The following is a 12,883-nucleotide window of genomic DNA, read 5'->3' as shown; positions in this document are numbered from 1 at the left end:
GAATGTGGCACTAATCTGTCCAGAAGGATGGTATATAAGCACGCTGTTGTTGTTGTTATTTAATGATCATATATTTTTGCTCCTAGTAAAAAAAAAATCCAACACTAAACTCTTTGTTTCGAGACATCACATCAAAGCATAAGTAGGAATTGACAAACCATGGTTTGCAACCAGCCAGCAAATAAACAAGCCCCACCAAAAGCGGAAACAATAGATTTCACTGGTTGCTTTAGGACCCAGGTGCATTTCTGTTTACAGAAAGAAATCTGTAATGGTAGGTGCGTTAACTTTGGGGACATTGTTTACAAATGTGCAAATAAGAACATCCTAAAAGGACTAAGTTGTTGAACTACACCCGTACACGTTCTAACAAAAAAAAATGCAACTTGGTTGACTTTTTGGCATGGTGTTTTTGCTTAAATAAAGGAAAGAGAAACAATGTATTGGCTCTTCTCTGCACTCTCATGCCTGCCCGTACCCAGTTTCTTAAGAACGAGACTTTTTCTTCATTAAATCCATTGTAAAGCAAACAAACCCATGCACACAACTGAACGCTTATTAAACACGCAACCAAAAGACCCTATATTTATCTCTGACCACTAAATGCTGTCTAAATTCTACTAGACATCCAGTCTCAGGCTTCAATAAGAGTCGGGAGAAGGAAATTCCAGAGCTAGAGAGCAGCTGCCAAAAGCATATCCTGACATGCCTTCCCCATTTGTATTGGATGTATTGAGGGCTCTCTTTCAAGAAGAGGTGGTGCTATGATGGAACATGAAGGGAAAGAGGCGGTTTCTAGTGTACACTGCAGAACCAGGATGCAGAAGGTATGAATGACTCTTAAACAGCACAATAAAATAAAATTGGTTAGTCTTAAAGGTGCTACTGGACTCTTTTTGATTTTGAAACAGCCAAAGACAGTTCTAAAGGGATGGGGTGACACAGACTACTTCTATTGGTTTTGAGCAGGGCTTTTTTTCTGGGGAAAGAGGTGGTGGAACTCAGTGGGTTGCCCTCAGAGAAAATAGTCACATGGCCGGTGGCCCCGCCCGCTGATCTCCAGACAGAGGGGAGTTTAGATTGCCCTCCGTGCTGCAGCACAGAGGGGAATCTAAACTCCCCTCTGTCTGGAGATCAGGGGGCGGGGCCACCGGCCATGTGACCATTTTCAAGAGGTTCCGGAACTCCGTTCCACCGCATTCCTGCTGGAAAAAAGCCCTGGTTTTGAGCTATATGAAGTCATTGAAATGCTGTTTTTTAAAAAGATTTTGTTTTAGTTAGAATTATGTATATTAGCTAATTGATTAATATAATTAATATAATGAGTATTACAAATATTTTATGACTATAAAATATTTAATTCATTTTTCAGATGTAGGTTCACATTATTATTATATCTTTTTGTAATACCTTTAAAATGCATTGCTCGCCTCTTTTGTTTGTAGTAATTATAGTTTATGGATGTGCTAATGTTTTAAAATTATTCAAGAATTAATTCATTTCTACCTTGATTTCAAATGTTCAATGTTAAAATATTTTTTTGATTTCAAGTCAGCTTGCTTATATAGCTCATTAAATGTCTGTTAATTTAATGGCAAGTTTCATTAGGATTGAAAGAGAAAACGTTCCTGAGTATGCTATATATCTGAAATTTGCATCTTAAAAGTTATGTATCATATTTTGGATGGTCCTTGTAATGTGCATTTTAAATTATTTTTCTAAATTTTTGTCCCCCTTTTTTCTTTTTGTATCACTGTTTTGCTTTTATATATATTTATATATATGGCTTTTTTTCAGCAGGAACGCAGTGGAACAGAGTTCCAGCACCTCTTGAAAATGGTCACATGGCCGGTGGTCCCGCCCCCTGATCTCCAGACAGAGGGGAGTTTAGATTTCCCTCCGCGCTACTGGAGCAGCACGGAGGGCAATCTAAACTCCCCTCTGTCTGGAGATCAGGGGGCGGGGCCACCGGCCATGTGACCATTTTTGCCGAGGGTGATTTAAACTTTAAAAAACTCCCCCCTTGTTCCAGCTGACCCAAAGTGATGTCATTGTGCAGTCCTGAGTTCCACCACCTCTTTTCCCAGAAAAAAGCCCTGTATATATATATATATATAGAGAGAGAGAGAGAGAGAGAGAGAGAGAGAGTGCGATATATATATGTATAGTGCAATTGAAGCACTTTGAAATCAGTGGGCTGAAGTGCTCTTAAATTGCACCTACTTCGCTTCTGGGTTATGTCCCTCCATGTAACCATCATTTGGTTTTCACCCCATCCCTCTGTGTGTGTGTGTGTGTGTGTGTGTGTGTACACCCAGAAGAGAAGTGGGTGCAATTTAAGAGCACTTCAGCCCACTGATTTCAAAGTGCTTCAATTGCACTGCAGTGGAAATATTGAAACCTTCATTATACAAAACCAGAAGCCTGAGTCATGTCTGGAAACTTACAAGGAGCCCCAAGATGAGCCAGGTGCAATATGCAATGAAGCACCCCCACACACATTTCCGGGCGGTTTATTTTTTTAAGTACCTGAGTGGAATAAAAACCTCCACCATATCTTTGCTGTTCGGACAACCATCTGACAATTGGGTTGGCATATTCTTTGCCACCTTGCAGCAGAGTAGACAGCAAAGCATATGCAGTGGTTTCAACCATCTTGGCACTGCCGTCAGAAGGAGTGCTTACATCGATTTTGTTGGAAGAATCTTTCCAGAAGCGATACAAAGGGTTTACTAGAAAGAAAGGAAAAAAAGGGGGAAGTAGTCATCATGACAGGGAAGAGGAGACCAGTTAAGGAGCTGTCCAGGCAAACTGCTCCAGAAAGTTTCCACAGAGGTACAAGAGCAGGGTCTGCCCTGGTCAGTTCTTGGATGGAAGACCTCCAAGGAAGCCCAGGGTCACTATGCAGAGGCAGGCAATGGCAAACCACCTCTGTCTGCATCTTGCCTTGAAAACCCTGCAGACACAGTTGGAGCTCCAACAGTGTGACGGGCAAAGCAACAAAATGGCTGCTACAAAATGGCTGCTGCAGGAGGTGGAGCCAGCCACAAAATGGCTGCTACAGTGTATCTTCAGTCACACAGTGAAGATCCTTATGCTGTGGAAGCAGCTTCTGCCAAAGCAGTGTGTTTAAAAATCTGCTCAGCCAATCAACTCTCCAACAGTTGATCAGAAGCCATTCTTGGCAAGAGCCCCACCTGGTCATACCCACTTTCTAAAAATACTTGGTGGTCCCCAGGAAAGGTGTTGGTTGGGCACAATGGTGCCCATGGGCACCATGTTGGGGAACCCTGACTTATGGGGTCATTGTAAATCAGCTGCAACTTGACAGCCATTTACACACACAATCATTCAAGGTGTGGGCAGCAGCCTAACTTTTGGAACACCAGTACGCAGATCATCTTTTCAGAAGTTCCTGACACAGTGCATTTGGAGTCTCTGTACACGATACTTCTTACATGAGGATGCTCAAGTGAAGGGAGACACAACGTTAGTCGGGAGGCGTAGTTTAAAAGCTGAAGGCTCTGTCAATTTCCCCTCTCCACAGGAGGATAGTTTGAAAAGACAGAGCCTGATCGCTCCTCAAAGGATTTGTTAATTTCATCTAATTAACAAACCCTCTGAGGAGCATCTCTGCTGCTGTCTTTTAAACTACCCTCCTGTGGAGAGGGGAAATTGACAGAGTCTTCCATTCTGTCTTTTTAAACCCCAGGTCCCAGCTAACATTGCGTCTCCTTTCACTTGAGCATCCTAGTGTAAGAAGAATCATGTAGAGAGACTCTGAGAAAGACATCATTGTTAGGCACGCACTGTAGAGTGCCATTTCTTTAGGTAACTGTTTTCCATTTTGACACTGTGATTGATCCAAACAGGGACTGCGCATGTTGCCTAGTCACTGCTAATCCAATTGGACTGGAAGGATTAGTGGAGTGGCAAAGCAGTCATGACTAGAGATGGGCATGAACCAGAAAAAACCCAAACCATGCTGTTTGTGGTTCGTCAAATTTCACGAATCATGAACCATGAACTTTCACGAACCTACCCCTGGTTCACGAACCGGTTTGTTTGGTTCGTGAAAATGTCACATCCGGGTCAGAAAATTGTCACTTCCAGGCCAGCAGAAGGTCACTTCCAAGTCAGCAGAAGGTCACTTCCGGGTCAGCAGAAGGTCTGCAGGAAGTCCATCTCATGTTGCCAAGGAAACTGATTGATTGGCACCAGGCTGTCTGCAGCCACGACTCACGAACCAAAAAACAAACCAAACGAACCAGCCTAAAGTTCATGGCGGTTCATCAGAAATGGGATCTGACGAACCGAGGTTTGCGAACCACGAACCAGCCTGGTTCGTGCTTAATTTTGGTTCGTATTTTGGGTCATGCCCATCGCTAGTCATGACACAAGAACAGCAAGATAAGCACCAAGGCTGGGTGTTAGTTGGCAACCTCTTCCCAAGAGGTACCTTCATTCAGTGCTGCCACCATCGGGGGGATGGGGGTCGGAGGGGAGGCAGCACAGGACAGGACCAGCCATCAGCTGAAAAGCTTTACCTTTCACAAGGGCTTCTCTCTTCAGTAATGCGTAGGCTGAGCGTGCACCAGCCTGGTTGGAGTTTGCTAGAGTCAGTGCATAAGTAACTATTGCCAAGGAAAACGTGCTTTGTGCAGACTGGAAATTCTTCAGCAAGTAATCTTCAGCTTTATTTATAGCATCTTGGACTTTCTGTCAAGGCAAACAGAAAACATTGGTCATATTGCTAACTCATAGGTTTGGCACTTTCATCTTCCATGGCCAAATAACAAGCGAGCCTATGTACAAATGCTAGGGACAGAGCAGAGCGCTTGAAAATCACACCATTCTCTAGATCCTTGAAATCTGAATGTAACCAAAGTGCACAACAGCAACATCAGATGAATTTGTGGAGTGGTACAAAAAACATGACAACAGAGCTGCTAATCCAAAGAAGAATGTGATCAGACTCACCTGCAGCGGGCAGAGGTGGACTGCCTTTTCCATTCCAATCAGAGAGAATGCTGTGAGATATAAAGTCTTTTCTTGCTGTTCTTGAGGCAATGTACCCTATAGAAAGTAACATAAATATTAGCTTTGTCATGCATCTGACGAAGAGAGCTGTTGTTCTCGAAAGCTTATGCTACAATAAAGTTAGTTAGTCTTAAAGGTGCTACTGGACTCTTTACTATTTTGCAACTACACACTAACACGGCTAACTCCTCTGGATCTATAACATAAATATGGAACTAAGGACAGGTAAAAATACTGATCCCAATCAAGAGTTTGGTGTGGAGTGACATGTGGAGCAAACTTCACTTCAAAGGGAAAACACTTCCTGTGTGCTTATCTTTGTGAGGGCAAGTCTGTCCCCTGCACTGACAAGAATCAATGCCTTCCAGTCACCATAGCAATTCTGTCCTCCAGAATAAGAGGCCTACATAGCCCTGTGGGTCATTAAAGAGTAAAGAACAAATTATGGCTTCAGCTTGACAGCCTAAGCTGGCGGCCATCCCATCCCTTCTGAAATCTCAAGGGCTTGGACGAGCCAATTTTCCTCCTGTTTTGTTTTTCATTTCAAAGACTCTTGGCTGTTTCCAATATTCAATCTTTCTGGAGCCTAGTCCTCACCACGCTGGTATCTTAGTTTAGAAAGGCACATTTCCCTGCCTACCGAGGCAGGTAGAGAGACGTACATTGGGCCAAGCTACAAGTGACAAATGACACTCGAATGGCAAGTGGATTGAGTGGAGGGCAAGTGAACAGGGAGAATTACACTTGCCATTCAAGTGTCATTCGTCACTTGTAGCTTGCCCCATTGTCTGCAGGGAGACCCAGTTTGCAAAATTTGTCATGCACATGGAGGCCGGCCGATGTATGATTCCATGTAGTTGTACACGCACACATGGATATGTGTACAGTGAAGAGGGAGGGGGACCCCTTGGAAACAGAGGGGTTCGACAACGAGGTGGAAAATGCACTGCAACACCTTAAGCTGCTTTTTAAAAGATTTATTTTTTATTCTATCAGGTTAACATTGACAAAATGATTTCAGCTAGCTGAAGTCCGCTTCTTCAAAAAGCTTGGGCTGTTTAATCAAATTTTTCTTATTACATTATACTCCATACCTTTCAAACCAGAACTGATTTTTCTAGATTATTGGGAAAACTTATCTTTGCCACAAATCAGACGTGACTTAATTACAACATTATTAGTGGCAGCAAAAACTGCAATAGCTTCGAAATGGAAGTCACATCTCCCCCATCCTTTAATCTATGGTACACAAAAGTCTGGGAACAGTTGATAATGGAAAAGATAACGGAAAGCATATTAATGTCAACAAATCCTTTATTATCATCAGACTTATACACAACACGGAGTCCTTTTTTTGACTTTCATTCAAACAATGAGATATTGTTATCCAGCTTGCCTTATTAAACAATTATTAATCTTGAAATATAATAACTATATACTTTATAGAACTAAGCAGAACATAGATTCTTTAATATGTCATTCTTAGCTAATAATATATTGCAATAGATATTTAAGGACATATTTTTGGGTGATATACTTGTTAATGTTGCACTATGCTCTAGTATTGTGAACTTTTCTCATGTATATATCCAAATATAATTTATTGTTACTGTATGTGTTTATTAATATCATAAAAGTTAAAAAAAAAAGCTTGGGCTGCAATAAAATCACTAGTCTTTAAGATACTACCAGCTCCTTTGTTGTTATGAATGTTTAGAATAATGTATTGTTCTTGATACAAAATGGAGATTGGATGGAATAATATCTAATAGGCTGCCTGGTCTGCCAAATATTTACTGAGAAATAAGTCCCATGGAATTCAATGGGTCTTGCTGCTAGGGAAGACAGCATGGGGTGTGAGGTCGGAATGCTTCAGTTCAAGTGCCACCTTTTCCATGAACTTATCAGGTGGCCTTAGCAAGAAGCAGCCTCCACCATGCATCTCCTTACATCTTTAATATAAAAGTAATAATATTACCTGACATTATATAAACTAGTTCTTTTGAAAAGCATCAGTTTGCTAAACAGCTCCTGAATCTGAAGGGATTTGTGTATGCACTTTGGAAGAAGTATTTGCGATAGGGTTGTATACAGGTAGGTAAAGGTAGTCCCCTGTGCAAGCACCAAGTCATTACTGACCCATGGGAAGATGTCGCATCCTGACGTTTTCTTGGCAGACTTTTTGTAATGGGGTGGTTTGCCATTGCCTTCCCCAGTCATCTACACTTTACCCCCAGGAAACTGGGTACTCATTGTACCGACCTCGGAAGGATGGAAGGATGTGTCAATCTTGAACTGGCTACCAGAACCCAGCTTCCATCAGGATTGAACTCAGGTCGTGAGCAGAGCTTGGGCTGCAGTACTGCAGCTTACCACTCTGCGCCACGGGGCTCCTACAGGAGTATACAGGAGTGGACTGTAAGGTGAAAACAGCCCTGGAGCAACTCAAGCTGAGAGGCCCCTGAAGAGCTACAAGCCAGCCTCACAGGGGCTGTTTACTCCATTGAAGTGAACAACGGGCTCATTCACTGCTTCCTTCCATGAACTGGCAGCAGTTGGGAGGAGACAACTGGTGAGCGGACACCAATTACTGTTATCATTGATGAAGGGTCTGAGTCAGGTGGCCCCTGAAGTGTTGGAAGAGTTATTGAGGCTTGGCTCTGCTCGCTCCTGGCTACCAGTGGCCCTCTACAGCAGTGGCTCACCAGGAAATTTCCATGTAAGTTAAGTGGCCATTCCACCCCTACTTGTACAATGGTGACATCAGTAAGTGATAGGTCTGTCAGTAAGTGAAATGACTGACCTTGAGCCACATTCACTCTCAGCCTAACGTACCTCACAGGGTTGTTGTGAGGATAAAATAGAGGAGGGTAGAGAGCCAAGTAAGGAAGGGCGAGGGCCTTAACGAACAGGCTTTTGTGGCAAATATAGACACTCCTTATTGAAATATTAAATGCTGATATTTCATGTGCCAAAGTGAAAACAAGTGGCCAGTTTTCTTACCTGCAGCTTTACTGGCTGGTAACTTGAAATCTCTCTGAAAGCTCCATCATCCATTTGACAGTATTCAATCAGCCACGTCAAAGAGTTGCACACAGAAGCCTGCTCAACAGAAGTATACGAGCTAACTTGTCCCAAAATCCTTAGGGCAAAAGCGGTCAGCCTGCCGTGACAATCAAGTAAAGTAAGAATACTTCCTCAAGTCAACCTTATTTTTTACTATCTCTGAAGGGGTTTTTTTTTGTTCGGGATCCCACTCTTCACAATCAATGTTTCAGTTTTGAAAAGAAGCCACTTATCACATGGCACACAATCTAGTAAGAAAGCCCCTAATTTATTGATCAAGTGGAGCGCAAGTGAACGGCAAGTGAACAGGGAGGAATACACGTGAATCTGTTCATTTGCCAGGCAAGTGTCATTCATCACTTGTAGCTTGGCTCTCAGTGACATAGCACATGTTTTGCAGGCAGGTTCAGCCTCCAGCATCTCCAGGACTGGGGGGCACCTCTGCCTGACACTGTAGGGAGCTGCTGCCGCCAGTTCAAACAGCCCACACTGAGCTAACTAGACCAACATTCTACATCACCATAAAGTAGCTTCATACGTTCAAGCTTTGCATTAAGGCTGCATTTCAGTTTGCAATCTGAAAGATTTTATACTCACGCACTCAACTGCCCTTATGCGTCTGTAATACAGGGAGGGTCATTTGATACTTTGCATTGATGGTGGGTATAGTTCTGACAAATCACAACTAATTGCATGGTCTCCTTTGGTCATTCAACTCTCCCCATAGCAACTAGGGCAGGAATGGTGAAAGAGAGAGCCCATTGCCCACTCTTGACCTCCCCCTGGGACAACCCCTGGAAAGCAGCAGTTGCAGGAACACATAAATCTTTCAGCTCCTTGGCAATCAAACGCCATTAACTCACCAAGCGCTGGACTGACCGTCTTTCCACATTGTATAAGAGAAATCTCGTTTCTGGAATGACAGGATTCTTATGATTCCTAGGAAATACAAATACATAAGGCAGTGCTTCCAAGAGCTGCTTTGCTTGTTATTTTCCCCAGTGCTCAAAATTCTTCTATCTCAGAACAAAGTAATAAGACAGAAAGGGAGACTAGAGGCTGCAGGCAGAATGAACATCAGGCCAAGGAGTGCAAAGACTCTATTTGCATGAAGCAGCCTTTCCTCGAGAGCAGGGCTCATTTCGAGGGGGGACGCACAGGAATGCAGTTCCGGCAGTTCCCCAAAGAGGTCACATGCCAGGTGGCCCCGCCCACCTGACTCTTGGCCATTTGGGGCCTGATTCAGCCAGCATTGAGGCCGAAAGGGCCTGGATTGGGCCTCTAACGGGTGGTGGATCACTCTCCCACTCAACAGTGGCCCAATCCTGACCATTTTGGGCTGCTTTTTGGCCATTTTCAGTCCTTTTTTGCCATTTTGGGCCCAATTTCGGCCCTGAATGGCCAAGATTGGGTCCAAAACAGCCAGGATAGGTGATGTCAGGGGGTGTGGAACCGCGAAGGTGTGCTGCGGTGCCTGAAGGATGAAAAATGCTCAATAATGTTGTGTCTGATCCCATGATTGAGAGCTTTGAAAAAGTTGTACTACGTGATGTGACCAAATTGGAGGCTGCACGCCAACATAAAAGTATGACCAGTCCGAATTGTTTTAAGCCCAGGAGGAAGTGAGTCGTGTCACTCACGAAACGGGTTAATGATATTTGCCAGCAAACTCCCGTCGGCGTTCGTCTAATTACATTCATAATTATGGACTGTGAATATATAAGTACTGTGCACAACTCCCTACCTACCGGCTCCCTTTGATGTACTGACAACTGGCAACTGGCACTTTATAAAAACCTTTCTGATATTTCCGGACACCAAAATATTGTGATATATGTTTGGACTTTGTATCTTTGCACTTCCAAAATTTATATAATATATTCTGTATCCATGTTTGTATTTATTGCACTGTTCGCACTTTGTAATACAGAAAATTAGAGTATATTTTTGGCTTTTAATGTCTTAGAGCCCCGGTTTGGTTGTTTTGATTTCAGGGGGTGTGGCATATGCAAATTGGTTATGCTAACAACACACTTCTGGTGATGTCAAGGCGCATGGCATATGCTAATGAGTTCCTCCAACTCTTTTCCTATGAAATGACCCCTGCTCGAGAGGATGGTATTCACAGCCACTGCAACTGGCACAGCTGCAGGAGTTCCACAAGGTGGTATCGCAGTTGTGATCCGTTGCATCAGCCTGTAAGCCACTTAGGTCCAAGTGCCAGCAAAAGGAGGGCTGCAGAGGTAGCATGTGGCCTGGGGCAGAGGTGGCAATCAGGCAAGTAAAGCTGTGAGCAAGCCAATCTCTGTGCAGGAGAATACTTTGGTGGCCTCTTTTCTCAGCAATGAGTTGTCCAAAAGGAGTAAGATCAGCAAATCTTGGAAGCTTTATATTAGGCAATGATATGGAAGTTGCACTTGGGAATCACCTGGTTGCTGCAAGCAGGAGGATTGCTGTCTAGAGATGGGCATGAACCGGAAAAAAACTGAACCATGCAGTTCGTGGTTCGTCACATTTCACAAACCATGAACCACAAACTTTCACGAACCTGCCCTCGTTCGTGAACTGGTTCATTTGGTTCGTGAAAATGTCACATTCAGGTCAGCAAATTGTCACTTCCGGGTCAGTAGAAGGTCGCAGGAAGTCTGTCCCCTGTTGCCTAGGAAACTGATTGATCGGCACCAGGCTGTCTGCAGTGACGAACCAAAAAAATGAGCCAAATGAACCAGCCTAAAGTTCGTGGCGGTTCGTCAGAAATGGGCTCTGACGAACCACTAGTTTGTCACGAACTTTGGTTTGTATTTCGGTTTGTGCCCATCTCTGTTCCTGTCTCTGATGTTTATCTCCTCTACCTGAAATTCCCTGTTGTGACCAGTAGGCCTCGTGGCATATGGAGAATAGGGAGTTGGTATCTGAACTGCTGGGCTCCATGTTTAAGCATATCAGTGTATAGCTAATTCCACATGGAGGTGTTAATTTACCCCAACAGGGAGACATAGTGACCCTTCCCCTGCATGGATATTAATAATATTTAATTTTTTTATCCACACACACCTATTATGAGAATCCTGCTGCTGAATATAATATACACTTGCCCATCCTACAAGGTTTGCAGGTCCATAGAAAAACCCCACCAGGAATCTTATTTTACCTTCTTTCATCCTTCTCCTCATGTTAATTTTTGAAGTGATGGCTTCCGAGCCAAGTATATCCCAGCTGTTTGTCCTTTCCAGGTAGTGATATACATAAAATATTGGGATGACATTCATGAATTCAGTTTCTGCACTTCCCTTGGGGAGGTTAGCGAGGAACTTGACCCCTTCTGGGTCGAGAGCTGTAGCGATCACTTCACCTAGAGGGTTTCCTAGAAAAGAAAAATTATACCCTGAAATCCTGTTGCAGTTCACGCAACACATACCGTCCACTACTTAAAAATTAGGGATGCTCCTGAAATTCTCATCTAAATTTCTCTCTGGACTTTAGAGTTCTGGTCTTGTTTCCAAAGTGGGACAAATGCTGTCACTAGGAATCCTCTGTTCCATTTTTAAAATTTTTACAGAGCACTGCACTCTGAAACAGCTGCTTTCAGCCACTACATTTGCCTCTTTCCATCCAATACATTATACACACTACTACACTGCATACTACATAGATGCTAAAAAGAGGAACCTTGATGTGATTTTATGTCTGCTGCATCAAGATTCCTTGTGTGTGTGTGTTTTTAATAATGCACAGGAGCTCATGCACTTCTAGTAAAACACTGTCACAAGAAAAGCCTTGATGCAACCATATTTACAATTATATCAAGATTTGCCCATCAGTGCACAAATGAACTTGGGGGTGGGGTGAGACAAATGAACCAAGCGAACTGGAGCAGCAGTAGAACGCTCACATGCTCCATTCCAGAATGAGTTAAAAAAAAAATCTTGTTTAATCAGAGTTAAGGAGGAGTGAAACTCAATGTAGAGCTGCAAGATTCAAGTCCAGTAGCACCTTAACTCTGTTCAGTGTAGTGGTTATGAGCGTTGGACTCTAATCTGGAGAGCTGGGTTTGATTCCCCACTCCTCCACTTGAAGCCAGCTGGGTGACCTTGGGTCAGTCACAGCTCTCTCAGAGCTCTCTCAGCCCTACCCACCTCACAGGGTGTTTTGTTGTGGGGATAATGATAACATACTTTGTAAACCACTCTGAGTGGTCATTAAGTTGTCCTGAAGGGCAGTATATATCGAATGTTGTTGTTAAAGACCAACAAGATTTTCAGGGTATAAGCTTTTGAGAGTCAAAGCTCCCCTATACCCTGAAAATCTTGTTGGCATTTAAGGTGCTACTGGACTTAAATCTTGCCGCAGACCAACATAGGAACCCAACTGAAACTATTTTCAATATAGAGGAAAATTCTTGAACAATGAAAGGATGGAACAAAGGGGATCTGCTCGTTATTTCAATAAGAGATACAAAACCTTGTCAAGGGCTGAGTTAGCCTATGATATGTTGAGGTAAAATATAGTAGTATAGGCCACTCTATGCCCCATATTACCTTTTATACTCACAGTCCTGTCAAGTTTGGTTTTAGGGACCATATTTGGTGGTATCCTGTGCCGAAATTCTCCCTGTCTGTTCACTGTGCCTGTTGTTGAAAATATAAAGGAAAACATACAACACTATTTTTGTCAGTACATAATTTATTTAGCTCTTTTAATATTGATGTTAACTTCTATCTATCATGTTTTTATCCTATTCTTCCTCCAAAGACTTGAAGGCAGCCTAAATGGTTCT

The 12,883-nt window shown here is 43.1% G+C and overlaps 1 protein-coding gene across 1 annotated transcript in view; it reads right to left on the bottom strand.

Annotated features, from left to right (window-relative positions):
* The window catches only part of C5 (complement C5), an 82,942-nt gene that overhangs the window by 19,654 nt on the left and 50,405 nt on the right, over positions 1-12,883 (bottom strand). The window contains exons 23-29 of the mRNA XM_054998491.1: positions 12,645-12,734; positions 11,258-11,470; positions 8,970-9,045; positions 8,044-8,203; positions 4,981-5,076; positions 4,548-4,719; positions 2,530-2,732 (exon numbers count right to left, since the gene is read on the bottom strand). Coding sequence (XP_054854466.1) covers positions 2,530-2,732; positions 4,548-4,719; positions 4,981-5,076; positions 8,044-8,203; positions 8,970-9,045; positions 11,258-11,470; positions 12,645-12,734 — 1,010 coding nt within the window. The remainder of the gene's footprint in view (positions 1-2,529; positions 2,733-4,547; positions 4,720-4,980; positions 5,077-8,043; positions 8,204-8,969; positions 9,046-11,257; positions 11,471-12,644; positions 12,735-12,883) is intronic.

The sequence above is a fragment of the Eublepharis macularius genome, chromosome 14 (genome assembly GCF_028583425.1).
Source record: "Eublepharis macularius isolate TG4126 chromosome 14, MPM_Emac_v1.0, whole genome shotgun sequence".
Classification (NCBI taxonomy): domain Eukaryota; kingdom Metazoa; phylum Chordata; class Lepidosauria; order Squamata; family Eublepharidae; genus Eublepharis; species Eublepharis macularius.
Note: the sequence above shows the minus strand (reverse complement) of the source record. Positions and strands in the feature narration are given on the sequence as shown.